At 38.8% G+C, this 26,497-nt stretch overlaps 1 protein-coding gene across 9 annotated transcripts in view; it reads left to right on the plus strand.

The window, feature by feature from the left end:
- The window catches only part of LOC132400001 (death-inducer obliterator 1-like), a 132,689-nt gene that overhangs the window by 61,051 nt on the left and 45,141 nt on the right, over window positions 1-26,497 (plus strand). For all 9 annotated transcript variants that reach the window (XM_059981036.1, XM_059981034.1, XM_059981035.1 and 6 more), the window contains 6 exons: window positions 4,738-5,056; window positions 6,082-6,294; window positions 7,130-7,352; window positions 22,772-23,252; window positions 24,881-25,040; window positions 25,200-25,316. In XM_059981036.1, coding sequence (XP_059837019.1) covers window positions 4,738-5,056; window positions 6,082-6,294; window positions 7,130-7,352; window positions 22,772-23,252; window positions 24,881-25,040; window positions 25,200-25,316 — 1,513 coding nt within the window. The remainder of the gene's footprint in view (window positions 1-4,737; window positions 5,057-6,081; window positions 6,295-7,129; window positions 7,353-22,771; window positions 23,253-24,880; window positions 25,041-25,199; window positions 25,317-26,497) is intronic.

Consider the following 26,497-nt stretch of genomic DNA (forward strand, 5'->3'; position numbering starts at 1 on the left):
CTATTGAAATAATACTGAAAATACCTTTCCAGTAATTTTGCAAACAAGGACAAGACCAAAACATGTGAGTCAATGAAGCAACATCAGAATGACATCTGTCACAGGTTGGATTAACATGAGAATAAAACATATGAGCTCTGTGTACTACCTTAAATTGTATTAGGGCATGTTTAGCACAAATAGAAGATGAATTGACTAATAGTAAAATTTTCTCCCATTGCTCAGTGGGTATAAGACAATGAAGTTCTTACCAATTCTCTATCCACATCAATGCCATACCCCCAATACTGTGTGCTTTAAGTTTGCACATTAATCTCCTGTGTAGGACCTTGTCAAAAGCCTTTTGAAAATCTAAATATACCACATCCACTGGCTCTCCCCTATCGACTCTACTAGTTACATCTTCGAAAAATTCTATAAGATTTTTCAGACATGATTTTCCTTTCACAAATCCATGCTGACTTTGTCCGATGATTTCACTTCTTTCCAAATGTGCTGTTATCACATCTTTGATAACCGACTCTAGCATTTTCCCCACTGACGTCAGACTAACCGGTCTATAATTCTCTGGTTTCTCTTTCCCTCCTTTTTTAAAAAGTGGGGTTACATTAACCACCCTCCAATCCTCAGGAACTAATCCAGAATCTAAGGAGTTTTGAAAAATTATCACTAATGCATCCACTATTTCTTGGGCTAATTCCTTAAGCACTCTGGGATGCAGACCATCTGGCCCTGGGGATCTATCTGCCTTTAATCCTAACACCACTTCCCTACTAACATAAGATTATGAAGTTTCCATAATCTTGCTGATTCAGACATGCCCAGCAGACCAGAATATATACGTGGAAAACAATGACAAGCAAACATAGATAATTCTGATAAAAGCAGAAGGAACAAGCTGTCAAGAGTTGGAGAATTCAATATCGAGCCCTAATGGAGGTCAGAGGCAGAGGTTAGAGTAAAAAGCCAGGCTGCAGGTCTCTCCTGCAGACTGAACATTTGCTGTGAAATACAATTCCTTTCTTTCTCCATTTGGCTGCTCCATTGTAAAGGAGGTTGCATTGTGAATACCAAATGCAGTACAGTGGTTTGGAAAAAGTGCAAGCCCAAAAAGATTGGTTCCTGGATGCGATGAAAGGACAGGTGATACACTGCCTACGTTTGCATGTGAAAATGGCAAACTTTGGCGGACAGTAGGCAAAGATGGAAGAATGACTGATGCGAGGGGGGTCTGTTTGAAATGCTGAAGAGTGAGCTGGATGACAAAGTGTTTGGAATTTTGATTGTTGGGACCAATAGAAATTCTGAAGGAAGGTCAGTTAAATGCAGACGTTATTGGGTTGGAATTTGTGGACTTGGGAACTATTTCTTCTCTGTCTAGGACAGGGGTCAGCAACCTTTACCACTGAAAGAGCCACTTGGACCCGTTTCCCACAGAAAAGAAAACACTGGGAGCCGCAAAACCCGTTTGACATTTAAAATGAAATAACACTGCATACAACGTTTTGTTTTGCCTTTATGCTATGTATAAACAAACTATAATGTGTTGCATTTATGAAATTGATGAACTCCTGCAGAGAAAACGAAATTACATTTCTGCATGCAACAGAAACATTTTGAACTCCGAAAAAAAGACGTTAGGTTAAAGGTTACTTTTAAGTAAAATACTCAACGTCTATTTGAGTCCTTCTTGTATTTATGAAAAACGCCAAACTTAAATTTGCCGCCAGCAGCAAATCAAAAATAACATCAGCCAGCTGTCAGCCTGAAAAATAAAAGGACTATTTCACTGAACAATGAAAACATATGAATATACGTAAAATAATAGGCAATTAAAATATTTATCATACTTGTTCAGGTTGACTCACACCTGACAATGCAGTCGTATTCAGTAGGGATGGATCGATGCTTAGGGGAGTGACCGGGAAGGATAATGTGTTTTTTTCCTCTCTGAACTCACAGAAGCGTTTCCCAAACGATGTTTGCATTGCGATGATTGCAGAATGTAAATACTCCGAATTTATCATGTCGTGACATTGTTTGAACTCTCTCAAATTGGGGAAGTGAGACAATGTGCCTTTCTGTAAATCTCTGGCAAGCATTGTCAACTTGCGCTCGAATGCCAAAACATCCTCCAACATGTGCAGAGCTGTACGTCCTTACCCCGTTGAAGAGCTGTGTTCAGCGTGTTCAGGTGCGCTGTCATGTCTACCATGAAGTGTAGCTTTTCCTGCCACTCTGGCTGTTCCAGCTCAGGAAAGTTGAGCCCTTTGCTGCCCAGGAAAGTTTTCACTTCTTCCAGACACGCGACAAAGCGTTTCAGCACCTCCCCTCTGGACAGCCAGCGATAAAAACATGTAGCGGTTGCTACACGCAGTCAGTAAACTGCAGTCAAAGATAGCTTTATTCGAACTAAACAGCCTTGCTTTTAAGCCTCCCTCAACCCGCCCCCCATGGGCGCGGATGCGTACTCACAAACCCCCGTAGGCTATCTCCCTTAGCCTGAACGCTGGCTAATTGTGAGCCGGTTCGGATGTGTCAGGAAATGGGTCGCCACAACATCTTATTTAGATTGTACAAGATCACCATAATCTTCAAATTTAGATTTACATTTCAAAAACTAACAAACTAACATAAAATACATTTTAATTAAATACTGACCATGTAGCGGTGTGCTACACGCAGCGCTAAAATTACGACACGGAGTCGGTAACTGCAGTCGAAGGAAAAAACTTTATTCGAAATCTTCAGCCTCACTTTTAAGCCTCCCTCAACCTGCCCCCCATGGCGCAGAGGCTCCAAAGCTCTGTGCTCGCAAACCCCCGTAGGCTATCTAATTGTGAGTCGGTTCGGATGTGCCAGGAAAAGGGTCGCCACAACCAATTATTTCCCAAAGTAACAGGGAGCCGCAGCACAGACGTAAAAGAGCCACATGTGGCTCTGGAGCCGCGGGTTGCCGACCCCCGGTCTAGGAGGACAATAGATGATCACGATTCCAGTACTAAACAGACTTTTTATCTGGGCTTGCAGCAAAGGGCTTAACTTTCTACTTAATAACTTCATTACCCTATTGCAGACATTCGCTAGGTTCCAGTATGCATAATAGTAGAAGACCTCAGTGGATGGTGCAGCATCAATGGAGGGAAATAGCCAATCAGGAGCATCTCAACCTGAAACATCAAGTGGATATTTCCCTTCAGAGATGCTGCCTGACCTGCTGAGTTCCTCCAAAACATTGTGTTGCTTCAGATTTCAGCATCTGTTATGTCTTGTTTCCTTCCCCTTTGTTCCACTTATTGCCCTTCCCCAGCTTATGCTACTGAGACTGTTTTGTTTTCTCTCAGTTTTGACGAGCCTTAGCTGATCCTCTCTCCACCATTGTATCCTGACCTGAGTTTTTCCCAGTGGTTTTTACTTTATTTGAAGACTGAGAGTTGTGAGTAGAGAATGCAATAAGGGCTGAGGGACCAGAACTACTGAAAATATATACCCCAGAGCTATCTATGTTTCTTGCCAAAATGTTCCAATACAGCATAAAATTGATAATAGGGGAAACTGCCACAGTTACCCACAGGAATGGTCAAAGCTCTGCAGTTAGCAGTTTGAAGCATCAGCAAAATGATGAAAGGTGTCCTTGATAGCACTATTAAGGCTTTATTAGCTATGAACCAATAACCTGGTCATCCGCATGCATTCTGATTTTCTACAGTTCTTTGTGTATCCATCATTACAGTTTTAGTCAAAACATAGACCAAAGAACTGAATCATATGGGTGGGGTAGATTGGTTGCCCTTAACTGTGCATTAATGATTGGATTTGTATTTTGCACAAAGGAAGATGCTGGCTGTAAACCATCTCAGCCTTAGAGCATTACTTGAGTTCTCCAGGACATTGTTTTTGATCTCACTATCTCCACCTGCTTCATCCAGAATCTTGCTTCATTATAAAGTTAGAAATTAGGATATTCAGTCCCATTACAACTGCAAGACAGCATTCAGGCAGAGGCTGATCAGTGACAAATAACAGTTGCATCAATGTCAATGTTAGGCAGTGGCATTACCATGCAGTGTCCCTCACCATCCATATTCCTGAGGTGGTCATTGAACAGAAGTTGAATTCAACCTGCCACATAAATACTGTGACTGTAAGAGAATATCAGAAGGTGGGTATTCCGAGCTGAGTGACTCACTGCTGATACCACAAAGCCTTTCCATTGTGTGGAAGTTGGTGTTACAATGATAGAATTCAGTACCATTTAGGATGAATTGGGGCACCATCCCTCCATAATTAGTATGCCATAGTGACAGTGCCTGCTAATTTATCAAACACTCTTACTACTTTTCTCAGATATTTGCAATAGAATTTCCAAATTCATAACCAAGGAAGACAAAGGTAGCAGGCCAATGGGGTGCTACAGTCTGCAAATTCCCCTTCAGTCACACACCATTTGGAAATAGATCCTTCATGATCACTGGGTCTAAATCCGAGAGATCCCTAGCCAACACCAATGTAGATGTATTTTCACTGGTAGGACTGCACTGGCCTTGAAGGTGGCTCATTAGCACCACCTTGTGGGTGATTATGGATGGGCCAGTGATACCTATACCTCAAACAGTAGATAAAACAAATGGTAGTGATACATGGAATATGTACTTTATTTAAATATTCAATCCAAGGCTGTTTTCAGAATTATGTAATACTCTGCAAAGTAGTATCTAATTCAGGTTTTCTTGGCAGGTTTATGATCTGTTGTGATCGTTGTGAAGAATGGTTCCACGGTGACTGTGTGGGAATTACAATGGCAAGAGGACGTTTACTAGAACGCAATGGAGAGGACTATATCTGCCCTGATTGTAGTCCTCCAACCAAAACTTTAGGTGCTATAGAAACAAAGTCTGGTCAACAGGAAGTTAAAACAGCCCTTGCTAGCTCTAATGAGCCAAGTTTTGCAGCTGGAAAACGGGATGGAAGCACAACCACTGACCAGGGAATAAAGGGCAGGATTGAGAAAGCAGCTAATCCAAGTGGCAAGAAGAAAATTAAAATATTTAAGCCGGTATGCTGTTAAAAAATTTCAATTATTTAGTTAATTCTTTGAATAACTTGGGCATTTTGTTTATTTCTTTCCAAGTTTTTGTTTCTTCACTGACTGATGTCAAGTAGCTTCAGTAAAGTATGCAAAATTTTGTTGTTTTGATTCAAATTGTTATTCTTCAGAGCTATACAGTGTAAATCTTTACAGTAAATTGAACTGTTCCTCCATTTAATATTTAACTGACAGATTATTAAATAGTGCAAAGCCAAATTAACTCCCATCTGCATAGTACTTCCAGCTTTAGGAATCAACAGTTTTTTTTTTACTCTTGTTGCTTGCTCATTTTTCTTCATTGAAATAATTGAAGGAGGTACGCAGTTTCAGGAAAGCAGTTTATCAATCCACTTCATATCTCAGATATTGACATCTTATCCTCTTCCGATGGAATTACTTCCTGGACAGACAATTACAGAAACAATGCCCAATCTCTCTTCCTGTTATTTCCTGTTCTAATTGAGTTTGATCCTTTCCTATAGAAAGGTACAAAAGGAGATAAGCCCATTGTTGTCCAGTGTACTTCCATTTTTGTTATCCAGTTATTAGGTGAAAATTTAGCTTTGTTAATAAGATCTGGATGTTAGTTAAGTTTAGCTTTGTCATTTTTGCATCGCTTATATTTATTCATTTTATAAAAATTATCTTTTAGTTAAATAATTAGAAAGGCTGACCATGGTTAATGATAATTGAGGAAGGGGTAGCATTTGCTTTACAGCACCAGTGGTCACCCATAGGGGCCAGATTCCCTCAGCTGTCTGCAAGGAGTTTGTACCTTCTCCGGTTTGTTTGCACATTCCACAGACGTGCAGCTTGGAGTTAGTAAGTTGTGAGCATGGCTGCCCCCAGCACATCCTGTTTGAGCAAAACAACATGTTTCACTGTATATTTTGTACATGTGACAAAGGTAATTTTTTCCTTTTCAGTAGTGTTCAGTGCGTTAGTACACACGTACAGTTTATTGTTAACTATTGTTTGATTATTTTTATTAGGCAGTGGAGGTAGCAGCAGTACCAAAGTGTATTGGGCCGGGGTGTACCAACCTCGCCTCTACTGACTCAGTGTACTGTAGCAATGACTGCATCCTCAAACATGCTGCGGCCACTATGAAATCACTCAGCCAAGCCAAGGATCAGAAACAAAAACCGAAGGAGAAGGCAAAATCAAAGCCAGAGAAGCAAGCTTTATCCAAATCCTCTGCAGAGGTAAAGAGAAATAAATCCATAACTACCTTCTCTAATGGGAGTTTTCTCAAGTTTATCACAATCCTCACAATACTATTTTGGAAAAAGATACATTGAAATATCAGTGCACTGATTGATTTAATGCAGTGTAACTGCAGTATGCTAAAAGCAGGCTTTTGCTGATATTTTGTCAGTTACTATAAGATTTGGGTAAAAAAATTGTAATGAAAGCATTGATTTTTTTATATATGGCCGTAGAGTGGTGCCAGTTTCCTGTACTTATTGGTTAAAAAAAGAGAGGGCAAGAAGTATTGGAACGGAGTAAGAATGGGACCATCAGAAAAAGTCAATTTTAGGATTTCTTCAGTCTTCAATAAGTAGGGAGTTGAAAGCAGAGATTGATCAGCTAGGTTAAAGAATGAAAATGGTTAAAGAAAAAAAAGGAAGTTGCAAGCTGGCCTGAAACTAAATTACAAGTGGTCATCTAAGGGTTCAATACTTGAATCTGGAGAAGAACATAAGCGCGCAAAGTAAGTTTGTAGCAATGTGAAGATGCTTGTGATCATTCACCATTTGCTTTTAGTTATACTTGAGCATGGGCACATCCATGTACCCATTGTCAACTCTGGGGGCTGGGATGTCATAGGATAGGCTTTAATTGTAATTAAATTGTTCTTGATTAGGACACGGGAATGTATTTAATACTTTCAATTTCTCACTTAGTTATTCAATGCCTGCTAAAGGAAATTGTATTCTATTTTTAATTAACATTTAAGCGCCAAGTTAAGTGATTAATTGTGTGATTGGGGAATGTGCGCAACATGGTTATTATAATGTTAAACTATTGTTGTTGCAGGCGAGTTTGAAACCTTCAGTAGCTGGTCCTCGAAAAGGTGAAGAATCAAATGCAATGGAAATGACGACCAGGAAATTGGTAGTGTTAGTCCATAAGAGCCCCATGCCATCAGTAAAGGAAACTGTATCAAGCACTGTTGCAGGGACATGGACGATTGATCATAATTACAACGCTGTTAAACCAGAAAAGAATGTGATACCAACTTCAGTTTTATACGAATCGTGTATGTATCAAATAGTAGTTTTCAACATTAACTTATTTTTCTTCTTTTTCCTTATGAAAAGCAAGTTCTCTAGCCAAACGTGGGTTCTTTTGCATCAATGAAGAGTTTTAAAAATTGAGTGTTCCACCTGCACTCAGACTTTCTTGTGAATTCCTCTTTCAATTTTGATTTAATCTTCTAATTTTTGCTCCCTGACCAAACATTTTCATCCCAAGGATTCTGCCACGATTGCACTATATTGCAGACCCAGTAGGGAACTGATTTAAAAAAGTATCATTGTCTCGCTAATTAGTTGATAGCAGGAGTTGTATGAAAATAGTGATTTAGCTTTCTATTCCATCAGGGAGCTATGAACCCATAGTTAGTCTTCTAAATCAGGTGCCAGTCTGGTGAAGCAGCACACTTTCACGCTGGATCACTTTGCATTCATCCATTGGCATTCAGCACATTCAGTAATTGCCGTTGGGACAGGACGAACTAGGTTTGTAATCCGAGGTTAAAAGTATTCCAAGTTATTTGCCCAGTTATACATTTGCTTGAATTAACCTTTCATAGTTATGAGTTAAATAGCACTAGTAATTACTGAATGCTGTGAAAGAACTTCTCGTGGTCATGCTATGTATATGTATCTTTACTCCATAATTGGTGGAAATACTTTTAGCCACAGTAACATAGCAAGAAAGTTACTGGTCAGCAGGTTAGTATGAAACAACTTTTATACATTTGCTCTGGAACATCCTGGATACCAAGACTGATTCTTCATGAGCCTTTGATATGGAATGATCTGCACTTTGCTGGACTGCTGGAAAATGCAAATGATGTGGCATTACATTTCATCATAACTGAGGGGGACCTCCTCTCTGCCTCTCATTTTGTAATTTAGGCAATATTGCACTCCATTTTAAATTCTCATGTCCTTCTCAAAGGGCATTTTAAACTGTAACAGATTTCCATTAGTGCATCCATTAAATTCATTATTTTGAGGCCAGGCTATGCAATTAATTCAGAAAAAGAGCCTGAGCCTCATTTCATGAAAGTAGGTGTGTATATTGCATACTATGAGCAAGAACAAGTAAAGGCATTAAATAATGGAGGTGAGATTAGAGGATATTTGCTCCAAAACGTAGACATGCTGTATATTCATGGGGAGATGATCTTCCCTTCACAAGTTTAAATTGAACTTCATCTTGAGTTTTGATTTATGTTACATCTCTATTTATGATGGAATTAGCTTTTGTACATACTTGCTTAGCTGCCTCCTTCCTGGCTTGCCACTCTTGCTAGTACAATATAGCTGTAGGGCATGTTGTGGAGAAAATAATCCAAAAAATGAGGCTACGGTGATATTTCCTAGTATAACTGAACATAGGTCTTCACAGACCTGCTGGGGATTGAATTGTGTTGGTCACAGTGGCTCATTGGGACTGTAGATTATAACATCTCTTTCTATTACTTGTTCTTCAACTAACTGGCAGTCACAGATGAAATGGCATGTGGTTGGATCGGACGAGTTAAAGGATTTATAATGCTTGGAAAGTGTATGTATTATACCTTGGTAACCTAAAACTTCGGGTTTAACGTTAACCTAGCAAATACCCATCAAAAGAACCATTAGGTAGAAACCTTTCTCAGTAGAACCATTTACACAATCAGGTGACAAAGGTAATTTTTTTCCTTGGTCTTTGCCACGAGACAGAGGGTAGGAACAGGAAGTATTGCAGATAAATGTGTGGCTGAAGAGTTGGTGCAGGGGCCAGGGATTCAGATTTCTGGATCATTGGGATCTCTTCTGGGGAAGGTCTGACCCATACAAAAACGACAGGCTGCTCCTGAACTGGAAATGGACCACTATCCTGGTGGGCAGGTTTGCTAGAGCTGTTGGGGAGGGTTTAAACTAGTTTGGCATGGGGGTGGGAATCAGATTATGAGTGCAGAGATTAGGGTAGAAGGACAAGGGCACAATGCTGTGTGTTCTGAGTTGGTGAGGAAGGACAGGCAGGGGACAAAACATAATGTAGCCAGTTGGAGGGGTTGAAATGTGTCTATTTCAATGCCAGGAGTATTAGGAATAAAAGGGATAAACTTAGAGCATGGATCAGTAAGTGGAACTACGAGGAACTTGGCTGGATGAAGGGCAGAATTGGCTGCTGCAGGTACCAGGGTTTAGGTGTTGTAAGGAATAGGATGGGAGGTAGAAAAGGTGGGGTGAGGAGTAGCATTAGTGGTCAGGGATAGTATCACGGTGATAGGATGCTGCAGAGGGAGTGTCCACTGAGTCAGTGTGGGTGGAAGTCAGAAATAGGAAGAGATTAATCACTGTGCTGGGAGTAGTCTGTAGGCCCCCAAATTGCCCTCGGGACACCGAGGAGCAGATAAGCAGGCAGATTTTAGAATGGTGCAGGAAATACAGGGTAGTAGTAATGGGTGATTTCATCTTCCCTCATATTGACTGGCACCTCCTGACTGCAAGGGGGATGGATGGCACTGAATTTGTCAGGTGTGTTCAAGAAGGATTCCTGACACAGTATGTGGACCGGCCGACGAGAGGAGAGGCTATACTAGATCTAGTTCTGGGTAATGAACCTAGTCAGGTGGCAGACCTATTGGGGGAGCATTTTGGTGAGAGTGACCACAGCTCCCTTAGCTTCAGCATAGCTATGGAAACGGATAAAAACAGACAAAATGGGAAAGTGCTAACTGAGGCAGGAACTAGCGAGAGTAAATTGGAAACGTGTTCAAGGGTGAAAGCACAGAAGTAATGTGGAGGAAGTTTATGGACCACTTGTGCTGGGTTTGTCCCACTGAGATGGGAAAAAATGATAGGAAAGGGGAACCATGGCTGACAAAACAGGTGAGGCAACTCGTCAAGAGGAAGAAGGAAGCATATGATCAGCCATGTTCTCAGAATGGCGGTGCAGACTCGAGGGGCCGAATGGTCTACTGCACCTATTGTCTATTGTTTATTGTTTATTTAGATATAGGAAGCAGGAGGGGCTCATGAGAAATATAGGGTAGCCAGGAAGGAGCTTAAGAAAGGACTTAGGAGAGCTCGAAGGGGTCATGAGAAGGTCTTGGGGGTTCTCCTTAATGCTACATGCCAAGGCGTTCTATGCGTATGTGAAGAACAGAAGGATGTCAAGAATGGTGGGACAGCTAAAGGATAAAGAAGGCAACATATGTTTGGAGGCGGAGGAGATTGGAGAGGTTCTAAATGAAAATATTGCTTCAGTATTCACAAGTGAAAAGGACCTTGATCAGGGTGAGGTCGAAATAGAACAGGCCTGTGTGCTGGACAATGTGGAGATTAAGGAAGAAGTGTTGGATCTTCTTAAAAACATCAAGATTGATAAGTCCCTAGGGCTGGGCGTGATATTCCCCAGGTTGCTCTGGGAAGTGAGAGAAGAGATCGATGGAGCAGTAGCTATGATCTTTGAATCCTCTTTGGCTGCAGGGGAGGTGCCGGAGGATTGGAGAATGGCAAATGTAGTTCCCTTGTTTGAAAAAGGTAATAGGGAGAATCCTGGGAACTACAGACCGGTGAGTCTTATGTTGGTGGTCTGCAAACTATTGGAAAGGATTCTTAAGGATAGGATCTTTGAGCATTTGGAGAAGAACAGCCTACTCAAGGATAGTCAACATGGCTTTGTGAAGGGAAGGTTGTGCCTCATGAGTCTAATTGAGTTTATTGAAGAGGTAACAAAAATTGATGAGGGTAGGGCGGTAGATGTGGTCTACGTGGATTTTAGCAAGGCATTTGACAAGGTCCTCCACAAGAGACTCATCCAGAAAGTCATGAGGCATGGGATCAGTGGAATCTTGGCTGTTCGGATTAAAAAAAAAATTGGCTGCAGAGGGTAGTAGTGGAAGGAAAGTATTCTGCCTGGAGGTCGGTGACTAGTGGAGTGCCGCAAGGATCTGTCCTGGGACCCCTGTTCTTTGCGACTTTTCTAAATGACCTGGATGAAGAGGCGGAAGAATGAGTGAGTAAGTTTGTAGATGACACGAAGATTGGAGGAGTTGTGGATGGAACTGTAGGTTGTTGAAGGTTACAAGAGGATATAGACAGGATGCAGAGTTGGACAGAAAAGAGGCAGATGGAGTTCAATCCAGCTAAGTGTGAGGTGATGCATTTTTGAAGGACAAACCAGAAGGCTGAGTACAGGGTTAATGGTCGGTTACTTAAGAATGTGGATGAACAGAGGGACTTTGGGGTTCAAGTCCATGCATCCCTCAAGGTCGCTGCACAGGTTGATAGGATAGTTAAGAAGGCCTATGGGATGCTAGGCTTTATTTATAGGGGGATTGAGTTCAAGAGTAGAGAGGTCATGTTGCAACTCTACAAATCTCTGGTGAAACCACACTTAGAGTATTGTGTTCAGTTCTGGTCATCTCATTATAGGAAGGATGTGGAAGCTATGGAGAGGGTGCAGAGGAGATTTACCAGGATGTTTCCTGGATTGGAAAACAACTCATGAGGCAAGGTTAGCAGAGCTGGGACTTTTCTTTTTGGAGCTTAGAAGGATGAGAGGGGACTTGATAGAGGTTTCCAAGATTATGAGAGGCATAGATAGGGTGGATAGGGAGGGAAGTTTAGGGGAGACATCAGGGGTAACTTTTTTACACAGGAAGTTGTGGGTGCCTGGAATGACTTGCCAGGGATGGTGGTGGAGGCGAAAACATTAGGGGTATTTAAGAGCCTCTTGGACAGACATACAGATGAAAGGAAAACAGAGGATTATGGGGTAGTGTGGGTTTAGTACTTTTTAAAAAAGAATATATGGGTTGGCACAACGTAGAGGGCCGAAGGGCCTGTACTGAGCTGTAGTATTCTAGTGTCTGGTGTCTCGAGAGTCGATTATGGGAGAAAGGGACGTTGGGGTGAACCAAAGGGAGGTGAAGGACAGGTGAGGAGAGCTGAAGAGTTGTGCACTCCAACTCCTGTTTAAGGAATATATGGGTCAGCACAACATCGAGGGCTGAAGGGCCTGTACTGTGCTGTTGTTTTCTAGTGTAGTACTTGCATCTTCTAAGTACATAGTTTCAGTAGTCTTTATAATGCAGTTAGTTATTTTGCACAGTTCCTGCTTGTTGACGTTCATAAACTGACATGAGAATTTTCTTTCACTAATGTTGGATTTAATAAGATGGGCAGTGTTAGTAGTGTGCTGCATTTTGCTCAATCCATATCAATGTATTGTACAATGAGCAAATTTTCTTTTAATACCCAACATCTAAGTAGTCACATTTGTTTTAAGGACCAAGACCTCATCTATCGCAGAGGAAACTAGTATATCAAGCATTTGATTTCTGACAATAAGTGAAACAGATCTGATTTCACCACCTTTATGTACTACACCATGAAGAAGGAAAGGTTTAGTATTTGGGAAGATGGCATTAACATGGGAATCAGATATCAATTAAATCTTGTTATCCACTTGGAAATTAGCATCTCAGCAAAGTCTTGGATGAGTGGTGCTTCTGAGAATAGAGCAGGAATACGTGCATTAAACAGTCTGCTAAAAAAAAATGAGGGTAGATCTGAGAAACAATATTTTTATTTTTGAACTTCTGAAACTCAACCTTGCCTCTTGAAATGTTGCATTTTCTTTGACTTCATTGAGATTGTTATCGCATATCAGTCAACATTCAAAAAGCTGTGAGGTGAGTGTGAGTTATCTTTACTTCCTACTTTTGTGCAAAAGAGTATTGAAAGCCACAAATTTAAAACACTGGGTAAAGTTAATGGCAAACTGGTCACACATTACTTTGAATAATTGGTTAATTTTTGGATGTTAAAATACATTCAGAAAATTCTGCTTTGTCAAGGAAATCTGCCTTTAAGGAAAGTTTAGTGAATTTGAAAACTTGCTGCAGCAGATTGTTAGTGTAATGATCTATGTGTCGGGGTTAATTCGACAGCATTTGCTATTGAGTATGACATTTTACAGACGTGTTGCTAGGAGACAGTAGTGGCACTCCAAGAAGAACAACGGGATTTCTCAACCTTTCTTGCATCGTACTCAAATCGTATGTGACAAATAAGTGCTGCTTTAAATGATGGGTATTTTTTCCATTAATCCAATCAATAAGCTCAGACTATTTTGAATTTGCTTAGGTTAAAGTGATAAAAAGTTATTAACTATAAAATTTGTGGTTAATCTCCTTTCATTACTCTTCAAACTTTTCTTCTACGCTATATTTTGAATGTAGTGCTTTACAGGCCACACTGATCTAAAATATTTTAGCACCTTTTGTGACTGTAGGTTGCTGTGTGACAACAGTAGCGTTGTTGCATCACAGCTGTAGTACGATGCTGGGTTTAATCCTGACGTCATACTCTATCGAATTTGAACAATCATCCCTGTGACCGTATGGATTTCTGCCAGCTACTCTAGTTTCCTTCCATGTCCCAAATGTTAACCGGTAGGTTAATGAGTTCTGGAAGTTCTTCCTTGGTGTTGGTAAATGGCTTTTAAAAAAAAATTTCCATAGAAGTTTAATGAGTGTGTTGGAGGAGCACATGGAAACAAAGGGAGAGGAACTGATGGGACTGCTTGGAGTTGGCAAAATGGTTACTCTTCCTGTATTGTGACAAGTAAGTACATTTATGTCTAAGAGTTTGATTCAACACAAATAGAAACAGTTGCAGTTGCTGTTTTATAAAGTTAAAATGTTCAAAAGTTCTTTATCAAGCATTTCCCACTTTTAATTTATTTTGTCATGACATTCCCCCACCGTGGTCAACTTCAAATGATGCCGAATGGCGGGGTGCTTTATCAAGACTTAAAACTGGCGGCTTAAAGAAAATCTGCATTCTGGGTTCAGTTCTCAATTTCTGGTTACATTTGACAAGTGTACAGAGAATTCTGCCTCTATCAAATTACTCTGATTATGCAGTGATCGAAACTGTTGTTTAAAACCTTAAAATACAGACTTTTAGATTTTGTATGAATTTCAGCAAATATTCATGGAGGTGCTATACAACTTGTAGTGAACCAAACATGAAAATCACAGAGCATCTTGTTGGCTTCCCATAATGTAGAAACTGGAACTTGGGATCAATTGTATGTAGGTATCTGCTGTTCACAAGATCACTTCCATGTGTACCACTCCTTTAGAAAATCAACCTAAATTTAATTACTACTTTACTCTCCCTAAGTTCAGAACCCTCTAATGTAAACAGTTATCAACACTTCCTTTGAAAACAACAGTATCTGCTGCGTGTGGCAATTGCATCCTATTGCAACATTCTTGACTCTTGATGAACTCTCTGAAAAGCCAAGTGGAAGAAAGTAGCAGGTTTACCCATTTTAAGAGAACTGAAGCTTTGCTTCTATCCATATTTGTATATTTCTTAATATCTCAAACTCTCTTGTCAGTCTGTCTCCTAATAATGAATCAATAATTATGTGGATAATTTTCAAATAATCCTAATTCAGCCAATGAATAACACTAAATATTGTAAGATTGATTAAAAATGAATGAGGGTTGGATCACAAAAGGTTGTTTCAGCACAGTCATTAAAAGGGATTTAAACCCTTTACTTTTTCGTGCACATCAATTCCAAACTAACTTGGTTAGTTCTTAGGTGCTCTATCAGTGCAATAAATGCCTGCCTCACCAACAGACACCATTTCCTGACCATGATTTTTAAAATGCTGTTTATATATTGTTTCATATCATCTTTCCATTCTGCAAGATTATTTGACTTCCTGAAGTCTTGTAGTGCTTTTCTGTTTGCAAACCTTCTGTTTGCAAATGATTATGAGTGATTGGAATAATTGTGATGGAAAGTTTGAATATATTGTGGCACTCATATCTTGACCTTTCACAAATACAAATTTTAATTGTTTGTTAACAATTTTGTGAAGTCTTCCTTTTAAAGTGGAGAAACTGAATGATCAAGGGACTGCCTGGCCCTCCCCTTCCCACAGTTTGAGTGTGGGTGCAGGTGATCAGTTGCTATCTCTTTGTTATTGTTGGAGGTTGTCCAACAAATTGCATTTTCATAGCACCATTATGATGTAAGTACAGTGGAAAAACTAATACATGGGGTAAAATAGTAGAAGAGATAACTAAATGTTTAAAGAGATATAACTAAAGTGTGACGTAGAGTTCTAAAGGATAAATGCTTGTGCAGAAGGAGTCTATATTGCTGAATGAATGTAGTGAGGTAGTATTGCATGGAGGACTACAGTTTAAGGAGCAGTATTATTTCAAGGTGAAGCAGTGAGGAATGTAGGCATATGGTATAACAAATGCAAGAATGTGAAGATAACAAGACTAAATATTCATGGAAGCTCAAGATGAGTAAGTGAACTATTTCTGTATAAAAATATTTGTTTGCACCTTTGGGCAATACAGATGAAGCTGGAATTCAATAATTGGGGGATTGCTGCATGAAAGAAGAGGCCACAGCTTCATGCCATTATGCTGGAATGCTAATGTACAGTTAGGTCTATAGTACTGCAGCATAAAGCTATTCAAACAAAACTGATCGTTCTTTATAGGGTTTTTTAAGCATGCAGTTATTTTTTTAGGAACACCCTTGGGTGAGACAAATAGGAAAAAATTTGGATTCAAAATTTCAGATATTCAGTATTGCTTAACATTAAGAAGACTGCATATAAAGAGACTAGTAGGGACCTAAGCTAACATCCTTATTTCACATGCAAAGAATCTCCAAGCATCTACATGAAGCTAAAGCAAAGTCATTTAACTTGTTTAAAAAAAATGAAAAATTGCAGTTTCTCAATCTATCCCTGTAGTTGAACACAGGTGAAAAAAAATGCATGTGCTGGAAGTCTATAATAAAACAGAAAATACTAGAATGCTGGCAGTATCTGTAGAAAGAAAAATAATAAAATTTTCTGCACAGGGTCTAAACAAGTAATTGGGACTCTGAAAGGTAATGAATCTGAAACATTGTCCTTTTTCTCTTGGTGATGATGCCTGGCTTGCAAGTTCTTCAAGCATTTTTCACTTTTATTTCAATTTGGACAAAAGCTTGCTTAAAATTGTGATTAAATAAGACGTGATAAATAGAAGATTCTGTATATGCAGGAAATGCAAAGCAACACACACAAAATGCTGGAAGAACTCAGCAGGTCAAGCAAAAGGAAGGGTCTTGGCCCAAAATGTCAACTGTTTGTTCATCTCCATAGATGCTGCCAGTCCTGCTGAATTCCACTATGATAAGTGACTCCTTTTCCAGGTTAGGTTTAACTTCAGTAGGAAGTGGACCTGGAGCTCTTGAGTAGAGTGTATTTACATTGTAACTCCAAACACTTGAGCAGTGTGCAAAATACCCAGAAGTCAGTTTCAAGTTGAGCAGTATCTTTATAAAGTGAAACAGTTGAATTTTCAGGTTGATGGTCTTCAGCAGAAACCGGACCTCTTGCTCTTCATAGCTACACTGAGGAGGTATTTCTAATTTCACAAGTGACTTCCTTGCAATGTTCTCTGGCATCCTTGAAGAAGTAAGGAGGTGAGAAGGTGCCTCTGGATTTAGTATAATTTAAGCATCATGTCAGCTGAAGAGACTTTATTGAGAGGGTGGTGTATGTCTTGAGTGTACAGAAAGAATGTTTTATCCTTCAGTGAAGTATGGAGGTTCAGTTTTCAGTGTGGTAATCCATTTGTAACTATTGTACTGAAATGTGCATAATATGCTTTTCTAAATGGGATGCCTCTGCTGGAGAAGTTACAATTTTATATCTACCTGAAGTTCATGATTTTAAACTTTTGTCAGAGTGGGCTTTGCCACTTAAAAGTACAACAAAGAAATCAAAATACAAAACTCAAGGAAACAGGAGTAGGTCACTTGGCCTCAACCTACCCAGCTATTAAATAGGATCATGGCTTATCTGTTTCAGGGCTTAACTCCTACTGTGCCAATTCTCCTTAGCCCTTATTTCTCCAAAATTTTCACCGACTCCTGTAAATCCTTCCAGTGTTATTACCTTCACAGTCCTCCAGTAGACAGTGTTTCAGACATTCATCATCCTCTGCCAGAGGAATTTCCTGCAAACCTCATTTTAAAATTTCCACTCATTTTTGTAACTGTCTCCATGTTCAAAATTAAATTCCCACCAATGGAAATGTATCGACATCTACCATGCCATGCCCTTTTGTATCTTGCATGTTGTAAAAAGCTACTTACATTCTTATAAACTCCAAAAAAAAATTAGATTTTAGCCATTTGTGAGAACACAGCCCTCTCATTCCAAGAATTAGCCTAGTCAATCTTTCTGTGTTGCCTCCTGCACTCATTCTCTTTCTAAATAAGAGAACAGTACCCAGTACTCCAGGTTGCAATCTCACCTTCACTCTTTCTAAACTCCATGCCTATTGCTTAAATGCTAAAATACTATTGGCCTTCAGCTATTTGCCACGTCTGCCTACTACCTTTTTTAAAAAAAAACTCATGTACCTGAATGCATAGATCCCTCCTTTTTTTCCAGTCTTTTTCCATTTGAGTAATTGTCAGCCTTTTGATGCCATAACCTCATGCTTCCACTCATTACATCAACCAACTTTTCATCTATTGACTTAACCTTTAGTCTGCTGTGGAATATAAATATCCTCTTGCAGTATAGTTTCACAACTTTAGAAGTACTTTGTTAAAACGCTTTGAGACACCCACTAGTCACAAATGCCAGATAAATAAAATCTTGTTCTTTTACTGTACAATTAAAAAAAAATATTTTTAAATAGCCGGGTATTCTAAAAAACATGGTGTCTGGAAAATATTGGCAGTTGATAAGTTGGATTGCAATTCAGTTAAAATGTTATCATTGTTACACCTAGCTGTTGTTGTAGTATGTGAGCATTATGGGCATGTTTTTTCTTTCCATGCTTGCAAATGTTGCCACATATTGCCAGATTTGTGCAACACCAATTTGTTTTAAATTTGTTTTAGAAGTAGGAGGTAGTCTACACTTATGTTACACATGGAAATCTGAATACAGTACTTTCCAGCACAAAACCATTTCACACAATGTAAGGTGCCAGTGTTTATGAATCTGATACTTGTTTTTGACTGATCATGTGAATCCTGAGCCTAAATCTGATGCACAGTTATTAGGGGAGAAAATCATGTGCATTTTTTTAAACCTTGGCTGAGCTACTAGATAATCTTTATAATGGCCATCCATAGAAGCATTTTAAAATCTGCCAGCATTAAAAAGATGCTTCTGTACATTGATTGTCAACTAGATGGACAGGAAAGTACAATTGCAGAACCCAAGGCTCATACCACAGTAGAAATCATATTAAGAATAAGAGATTATTGGTTTTAGAGTGAAAGGGGAGTCTGAAGGATACTTCACTCAGAGGTTGTTACAATTGTGGGATGAACTGCCAGCTTAAGTGGATACAAGTTCAATTACAACATCTAAGGGAAGTTTGATTAAGTACATGGATCAGGAGTGGTATAAAGGGCTGGGTGCAATTAGATGGGACTAGTTTGGAGACCAGGCTGGTACAGAGCAAATGTGTTGGAGGGCCTGTTTCTGTGCTGTAGTGCTAAGACTTAAGTAGACCTGTCACCAACTTGATAAATATGCAATTGTGTATATGATTGAATTGGAAATGAAGCTATATTCACACAATACAAATTATTGTTCCCATGGTTCAAAAACATCCAAATAATTCTTGATGAACTATGATTGGTAATAGTGCTGCCCTCCTCTGGTTCCCTTTTTTTTGGATTGGAGTGGACTTGCCTTGCTGAACATATCATACATTCTCAGTAAATAATTTAATTTGAATAGAATGAAGCCAGGGCTTCCAGAATAGAACCTACTCATTTCTTTAATGTAGAAATCATTTTTTTCCCATCCTGATACTTATAATGACTTGAAATACCCATCAAAATTTAATTGTAGTTGTAGTTTCAGTGCTTCATGCCCATTAACTTTGGAAATGAGTGTAATGATGATACTCTACAGCATCGATGCCCATATGCAAGAATGAGTAGGAATGCAGGGGCAATGTTGGCTGTTGTGTGAGCTCTGTGCTACATGAAAATTGAAATGGACTCTTAAAAAATCTTACCAGAGTAGTTGGACTAGATCTATGGAAGCAATTTAACATCTGCTTAACAAGTGTTATTCATCTTTATGGCGCCCACCCAGCAATGGCATCCGCTTAATCCAGTTTTATTTGTGAAGGTGTCACCATTAGCGAATGACAACCTGATCTTTGAGATAAGCAGTGTCTACACTTTAACATTCATCTAAATAGTCGAGCAGAATTTTGTCTGAAAGGGGGCATCTTCCACAAACTTTATGTAGTGGGAATGTAGCCAACTAGGTGTTCCTAGTTCTCACATTCAAGCTCACAGCCTCCTGAATTTTCAGGGTCTATCATCTAGAAGAAGTCTAAATCAAGGTTAGCACAGAGGAAAGACTTGAGTGCATAGTCTTACCTTTGTACTAACAATTGAAATAGCTGTCTACACCTTATGAATGTTCTAAATCAGTTAGATGTATGAATATCCATATATTGAATTTATATAGCAATTTATATTGAATGCATTTTTGATGAAGCTTCGTTGCTGGTAATTGTGTGAATATTGCTTATTTAAAATACTGAGAAAAAAATAAAGCATGGATGAATGCAGTAACACTAATGGTGACGGTTAGGAATGCATAGAAGCATTTTTTCACCATAAAACTTATATTGACGATCTTTAAGGAACTTCTGTTTGTTTTGCAGTGTTTTCATTGGTCAGAACAAAACTAAATGTAATTAAGTTTACTGTGATATATTTCAGTGTTAAAATCTCAAGATCATTAATAGCTGATGGCAAAAATGGATCATTGCTGATGGAAATTATCCTGCACTGTCACAAAATAATTTTAAATATTTTTGGTCATAGTATAAAAGGCTGGATTTAACAAATGCTGAAAAAAAACAAGCAATTTAACATGCACCAAGATCAAGAAGACTGATTGTGAGATCTGGCTTTTTAATGTCCTCTTTGAGTGCTTTGCATCTTTGATATCAGATCAAAAAATACTAATGTACAAATTAGGAGCCAGGGCAAGCCACTCAGTACCTCAAGCTATCTTGGCTCATCTAAGTGCAAGTTCAACTTGTATCTATTTAGAGTAAGGTTTCATCTAACACCCCCTGCCCCCCACCCCAAATATTTTAAATTCTTTAGAGTGAAGATATACTTTCACTGCAGTTCTGCTCATTCTAAACTCATGAGTCCTACAGAGATCTGCATACTCTGTGGCAAATTGAGCTTAACCAGATGAGTATGGTGCAGTTCTATTTGTGTTGTCCTCCATGTGTATCTCAGTATACTTTAGCCTTCTGGATCCTTCCTTGCTAATTTGAGTGAAGGATTACCATGAACTAGAGTATGGCTAAACTCTACACAGCTATAGGTTATTAACTGATTAATTTGTGATACTGATTGAAGAAAAAGGTTGGATGCCAGAGTTATTACTTCACCCCTCATACCTTAGCACCATAGAACATATTATCTATTAGGGTGAGGGAGAAACATCTCAAAGGCAACAGCACTGATGGTGCTGCAATTCCATGGTACTAAACTGAGACTGTGCATTGAGGTCACCTGCAATGACACCTAGTTGATGAATGACAAAGGTAGGTAACAAAGTATGTATTACACTGCAACAAGTAGGCACAGCAAAGGTGGAAAAAGTTTCGAGGCTGCCCATAACATCAACTGTTGTAAGTTCAGGTTATGTAGTTAAACATGTGATGAATGTTAAGGTGTTTGAGATGTGGGATAACAGAGAGGGTTTCCTGAAATGCACCCAATCTTGATTTTCCTGTCTTGCTGCCACTTAAAATTAAGATGAGCATTTCTGTTTTCCATAGCTGTTTTATTTTGTGTTCACAGCAATCCATTTGTTCTGTTTAAGATGTGCCAGTTATGCAGCTACAATGTCCTGTTTGCATGCAATTTTAATGCAAAAACTTGGTATTCAGCATAACACTAAAGTGGCTGGGAAGTGACCTGCCACAAGCTTAACAAATCATGCTGTTGCAATTATTTTTAACTGCTGTTTCTAGTTTTGACAAAGCTTAATAACTAAACTTGTGCCACAATTTTGTTTTTAGAGAAAGCACTTCCCAATGAGAGGACTGAAATGAGAGAAATATAAGCAGTTATCAGAAAATTAAAACCAATTAAATATAACATTACAACAACAAAAGATGAATCCTTAGCAACTGGAGCTAAACACTTGGGTTTGTTCTGTGAGACTCTAGGAAGTTGAAAGATAAGAGCCTTCTGGTTATTTTAAGTTCAGTATACTTTTGTTTAGTATAATGTTTTCACACCCCAACTAACAGAAGTGCTCAAAAATGATGCAACGCATGCAACCTGATTAAAGATGAGACATAAAGGGGACTTCAAAAGTTAACCATCAATGTTCATTGCATGTGAAGAACTCAAGTTCATTATAAATAGTTGTTTTTGTAAAGGCTGAGAAGATGGTGAGACAACATGTAGAGGTTTCATACAAGAACTGCAACAGCACAGAAACCATTGTTTTGCCCTTTCAAGAAGCAAATCCTATAGAACTATGGTCTCTCACAATTTAAAAGGAAAGATTTTTCCCAGTGGAACATGGAGTGCTCTTGGAGAGAGCAACTAAGTGAACTGGCCTGAGTTTTTGAGCATTTTGTTCTAAATTTACAAAATGCAATATTTCGCTGATGTATAATTAACAGTTGAGTGTAATGAATTCTGGGTAAGAAATCATTGTTCAGTAGCTTATAATTCAAATAAGTAGATATTGCAATAGTAATTTGTAAACGATTAGTTATACTGCATTCTATTTTAGAATTTGAAGTCTGGTATTTCTAAGAATATTTTACAGATGAATTGCTTTGAAGAAGTGAAACTGAAGTTCATAAGCAGCCAATGTGGGATTTTTGACATTGAGTACATGCATTATTTCAGTGCATGCTCAATAAACATTCCCCAGAATAATCGGCTGTATTCACTGTATTTTTATGTATTTTGTGTTATGTTTCTGGCTTCTTTTGACAACAGTTTGTAGAACATTAGAAGACCATATTGACAGGTCCACTGTTGCCTGCTAGTAAAACCACTAACTGGTCTGTTGTAGGATGATCTACCGAAACCATGCAGTAACTTATTTTAACTAAATATAGCTTGCTGGTAGATAAAGTAGTTCAATTTTTTTTAATGCAATGCATGGCCAGCTTCATAAGGCCATGTTATTGAAGCTTTAAGACCATATCAGTGAATCCACAATAATTGTTTCCCGAAGATATGTGTTTTTGAGGTCCTTTTTGGTTTTCATGTCAAATTGAAATGCACATTTATGAAGATGCAATACTTGTGCATCAAGAATATTACACCACACAATATGTTTCACTCTGGAAAAATGTATTTTCTTTAATAGTTCAACGAGAGGGTCCAGTTGACACCAAGATATCTGATCCTGCACCTGTGGAACAACCGTCTAATGCAAGTATGCAAACTACATCCTCAAAGCCATCAGCTGCAGCATTGAAGCAGCCAGTCAATACTGCAGAACATCGTGTTGTAGCTAAGCGACCTGTTCCTGCATCTCAACAACTTACTGCTAAACAGACTTTGTTCAAACAGAAAATTTTACCTAAGCCACAAGTTTCAGCTAAGTATCCAATTTCATCTAAGTCACAGTCTTCACCTAAAGCCATTGCTGGATCTGAATACCGAATACCATTAAAGCACTCTACCCCCACAGCAAAACAGTCTGTGCTTCCAAGTGAGCAGTCTACAGCAAACAAATCAGTGGATAAACCACCTCCGGTTACTGCTGTAAAAAATGCCAGTCAATTATCTAATTCCCAAATCCGCCACAACATTCGCCGGTCACTGAAGGAAATCCTTTGTAAAAGGTGAGAAATTCAATGCAGAACAATTTGCAATCTATGAAAGGGCCATGTTTAACATGCAGAATTTTTATGGATTAATCGTATTGAAATGACATCTTTGTATCAATTCTCATTTTTAAGTTTATCTTTCCATATTTATTTTAGTAACTTTCAATTCTGTGGTTCATTATTATTAAAATTTAGGAGTTATCATTTGATTTTAAAACAATGTTTAGCATCTTTGGGTGGTAATTCTACGTGGCAAATTTCTGCATGATTAGGCTTGACAGGCATTTTGACAGAATCCTTCTCTTATAAGTTTTAGTAAAATTATGGACAAAAAAATTCTCATGCAAGAAATTAGTGTCTGGTTATAATGACACAGTAACAGTTCAGTGTTTTCTGTTCAGAGAAAACGAGCATGCTACAAGCAGTAATTTGTGATTTTGAATTCTCGACACTGAGTTAAAGGTGAATATTTCAAAGCAAAACTGGTTAGGAAAATGGAACAATTCAGTTTATGCATTATCAAGCTTTTGCCATGTGTAGCTATTATAAACTTGTGAAAATTTGCAGGTGTTTTCAGACTCTTTCCTGGTGTAATTCAGTCCTTGTTCGTTATCTTGTGTAACTGCTTTAACCCTAAGATTGGGCTAAGCATAGCAAAAAGCAAGAGAGGGAGAGCATTCAGTGTGTTTAAAGAAAAATCACACAGGAGGCAGCTATTCAGTCCATTTGCCAGTGCCAGCAACCAAGAGCTATCAAGTTGATTTACCTATTCTGTTTTCCCCGTACAAACCTACAAGGCTTTCTGCAGACACAAACAAATCTGTACTTGAATGAATTTTACTTCCACCAGTCACCTGGGCTCAATATTCCAAATTTTATCAATCTATTGACTATTTTTTCTCCTCTGGTTCTTTGGCCTGTCACCTTAAATTTTTCCCCTGTAAGATTCGCTCTTCACATGAATGAAGTTTCTTGCCCTAATGCCATTCTAGTAAACTTTGCTTCCACCTTCTCTGGGACCGTCATTAATTTCCTAAACCAAATTGATTATGCTGTCAGCTGAAGTTTAGGCACTGTTTTGATAGTAGCACAATTCCCTTTTCTGCTTTGTTTCCAGTGGCAAAGCCAAACACTCAGAATGTATTTCTAGTAACTGTTTTACTTTGTCCTTCCAATAGCCTGTCAGTCTCCCATTTCTTCACTTCTGTACACTTGGGAAAACATTATTTTTCTTACTATAATGAAAAATGGCATATGTAACTGTTTTAAGTTTAATTTGCCATGTGTGGCTGCTGAACTGTCTTTGTAAATAATGCTAGCTTTTTAATCCCAGTTTATTTAATTACCTGAATTATTTTTTTCCCCAAACACTGGTTTCTAAATTCCTAGTTCTTGGCTGTGGATTATTAAACAGTTTAACAGTAGTGTTTGTACCTATGACGAGCAAACACTGAGTTCATAAACTGTTTTAGTTGCTGGACATAGGTTACTTATACTCTCTGTAATCCTTTGTGCCCAGTAGGTCAATCTTATTCACTACCCAACTCTGCATATGTCATGCATAATCCTTTCTCTTGAGATGGAGGGCTCTGCCCTGGTTGCCAAGGTAATGACCCAAATGTATTTATGTTTATACAACCCAGGGTAAATGATTGTGATGATCTAGACGTAACTGAGGACACAATAGGAAGGATAGCCGTGAATGTTGAAAAAGAGCTTTTCACCCTGTTTCAAGATACTCACAGCAAGTACAAGAGCAGATACCGGAGTATCATGTTCAATTTAAAGAACCCCAGGAACCAGGTATCTTTTCTGCATCATGTGGTAAATTTGGCACTTATTTTGTGCATTTGACACAAAACCACTTGCTTTTGTACATTAACTATTTTATCAATCTCATTAATTGTTTTTCTTACTCTTTCACTTTTAAGTTGAATAAAGTGGAACTGTTTTGTTTTGCAGGGGCTCTTTCGGCGTGTCGTACGGGAAGAGATTGTTCCTTTCTATTTGGTACGTATGAGTCCTGAAGAAATAGAATCGAAGGAACTGGCAGTTTGGGGAGAACAGGAGAGCAGATCTGTGAGTATCTGAGTTGAGAATCCTGCTCTGGGGTGCAGTTTAATTTTATACATGTTAAAGTTGTAGGTAAGTATAGTGTATAATCGTCTATATTTTATAAATGGTGAATTATTTGCTTAGGGTGTAATTTCATAACAGTTGCAAGAAAAAGTTTGTGAACCTTCATCAATTGCCGGGTTTTCTGCATTAATTATAAAATGTGGTCTGATCTTTATCTAAGTCACAATAATAGTCAAACACAAACAATTGTACTTTAATCAACACATTCTAGGCTGGAAAGAGTATGTGAACCCTTGTATTTAATAACTTTAGCAGCAATAACCTCCACCAAACATTTCCTGTAGCTGCTGGTCAGACTCGCACAACAGCAAGGAGGAAATTTAGACCTATCCTCCATACAAACTTTCAGTTTATCAATATTTCTGAGATAACTTGCAAGACCAGCCCTCTTCAGGTCATGCCACAGCATCTCATTCGGGGCTCTGACTTGGCCATTCCAAACCCTGAATTTTCTTCTTTTTAAACCATTCTGTTGTTGATTTACTCTTGTGTTTCGGATAATTTTCTTGTTACGTCATCCAAATTGTATTAAATTTCAGATGCTGAACAGCTATTCTGACATTCACCTGTAAAATGTCTTGATACAATTTTGAGTTCATTTTTCCCTTAACAATTGCAAGCTGTCCAGGTCCTGAGACAGCAAAGCAGCCCCAAACCATGATGTTCCTTCCACCACGCTTCACAGTTGGGATAAAGTTTTGGTGGTGTTGTTCAGTGCCCCTTTTCCTCCAAACATGCAGTGTGCATTTCTACCAAGAAGTTCAACTTTTATCTCGTTTGCCCACAGAACATTGTCCCAGAAGCATTGAGGAACATCCAGGTGGTCTTTTGCAAGCTTGACACTATTTTTTTGGATAGCAGTGGTTTCCTCCATGGTGTCCTTCCATAAACGCCATTCTTGTTCAGTGTTTTTCTTGGAGTGGACACATGAACAGAGACTTCAGCAAGTTTTACAGATTTTTGCAGGTCTTCTGCTATTACCATTGGGTTCTTTTTCACCTCCTTCAGAAATGCACTTGTGCTCTTGGTGTGATCTTTGCTGGACACCCACTCCTAGGGAGAGTAGTAACAATACTGAATTTGTAGACAATTTCTGCCGTGGACTATTGTACATATAGTGT

This window comes from Hypanus sabinus, chromosome 9 (assembly GCF_030144855.1).
Source record: "Hypanus sabinus isolate sHypSab1 chromosome 9, sHypSab1.hap1, whole genome shotgun sequence".
NCBI lineage: Eukaryota > Metazoa > Chordata > Chondrichthyes > Myliobatiformes > Dasyatidae > Hypanus > Hypanus sabinus.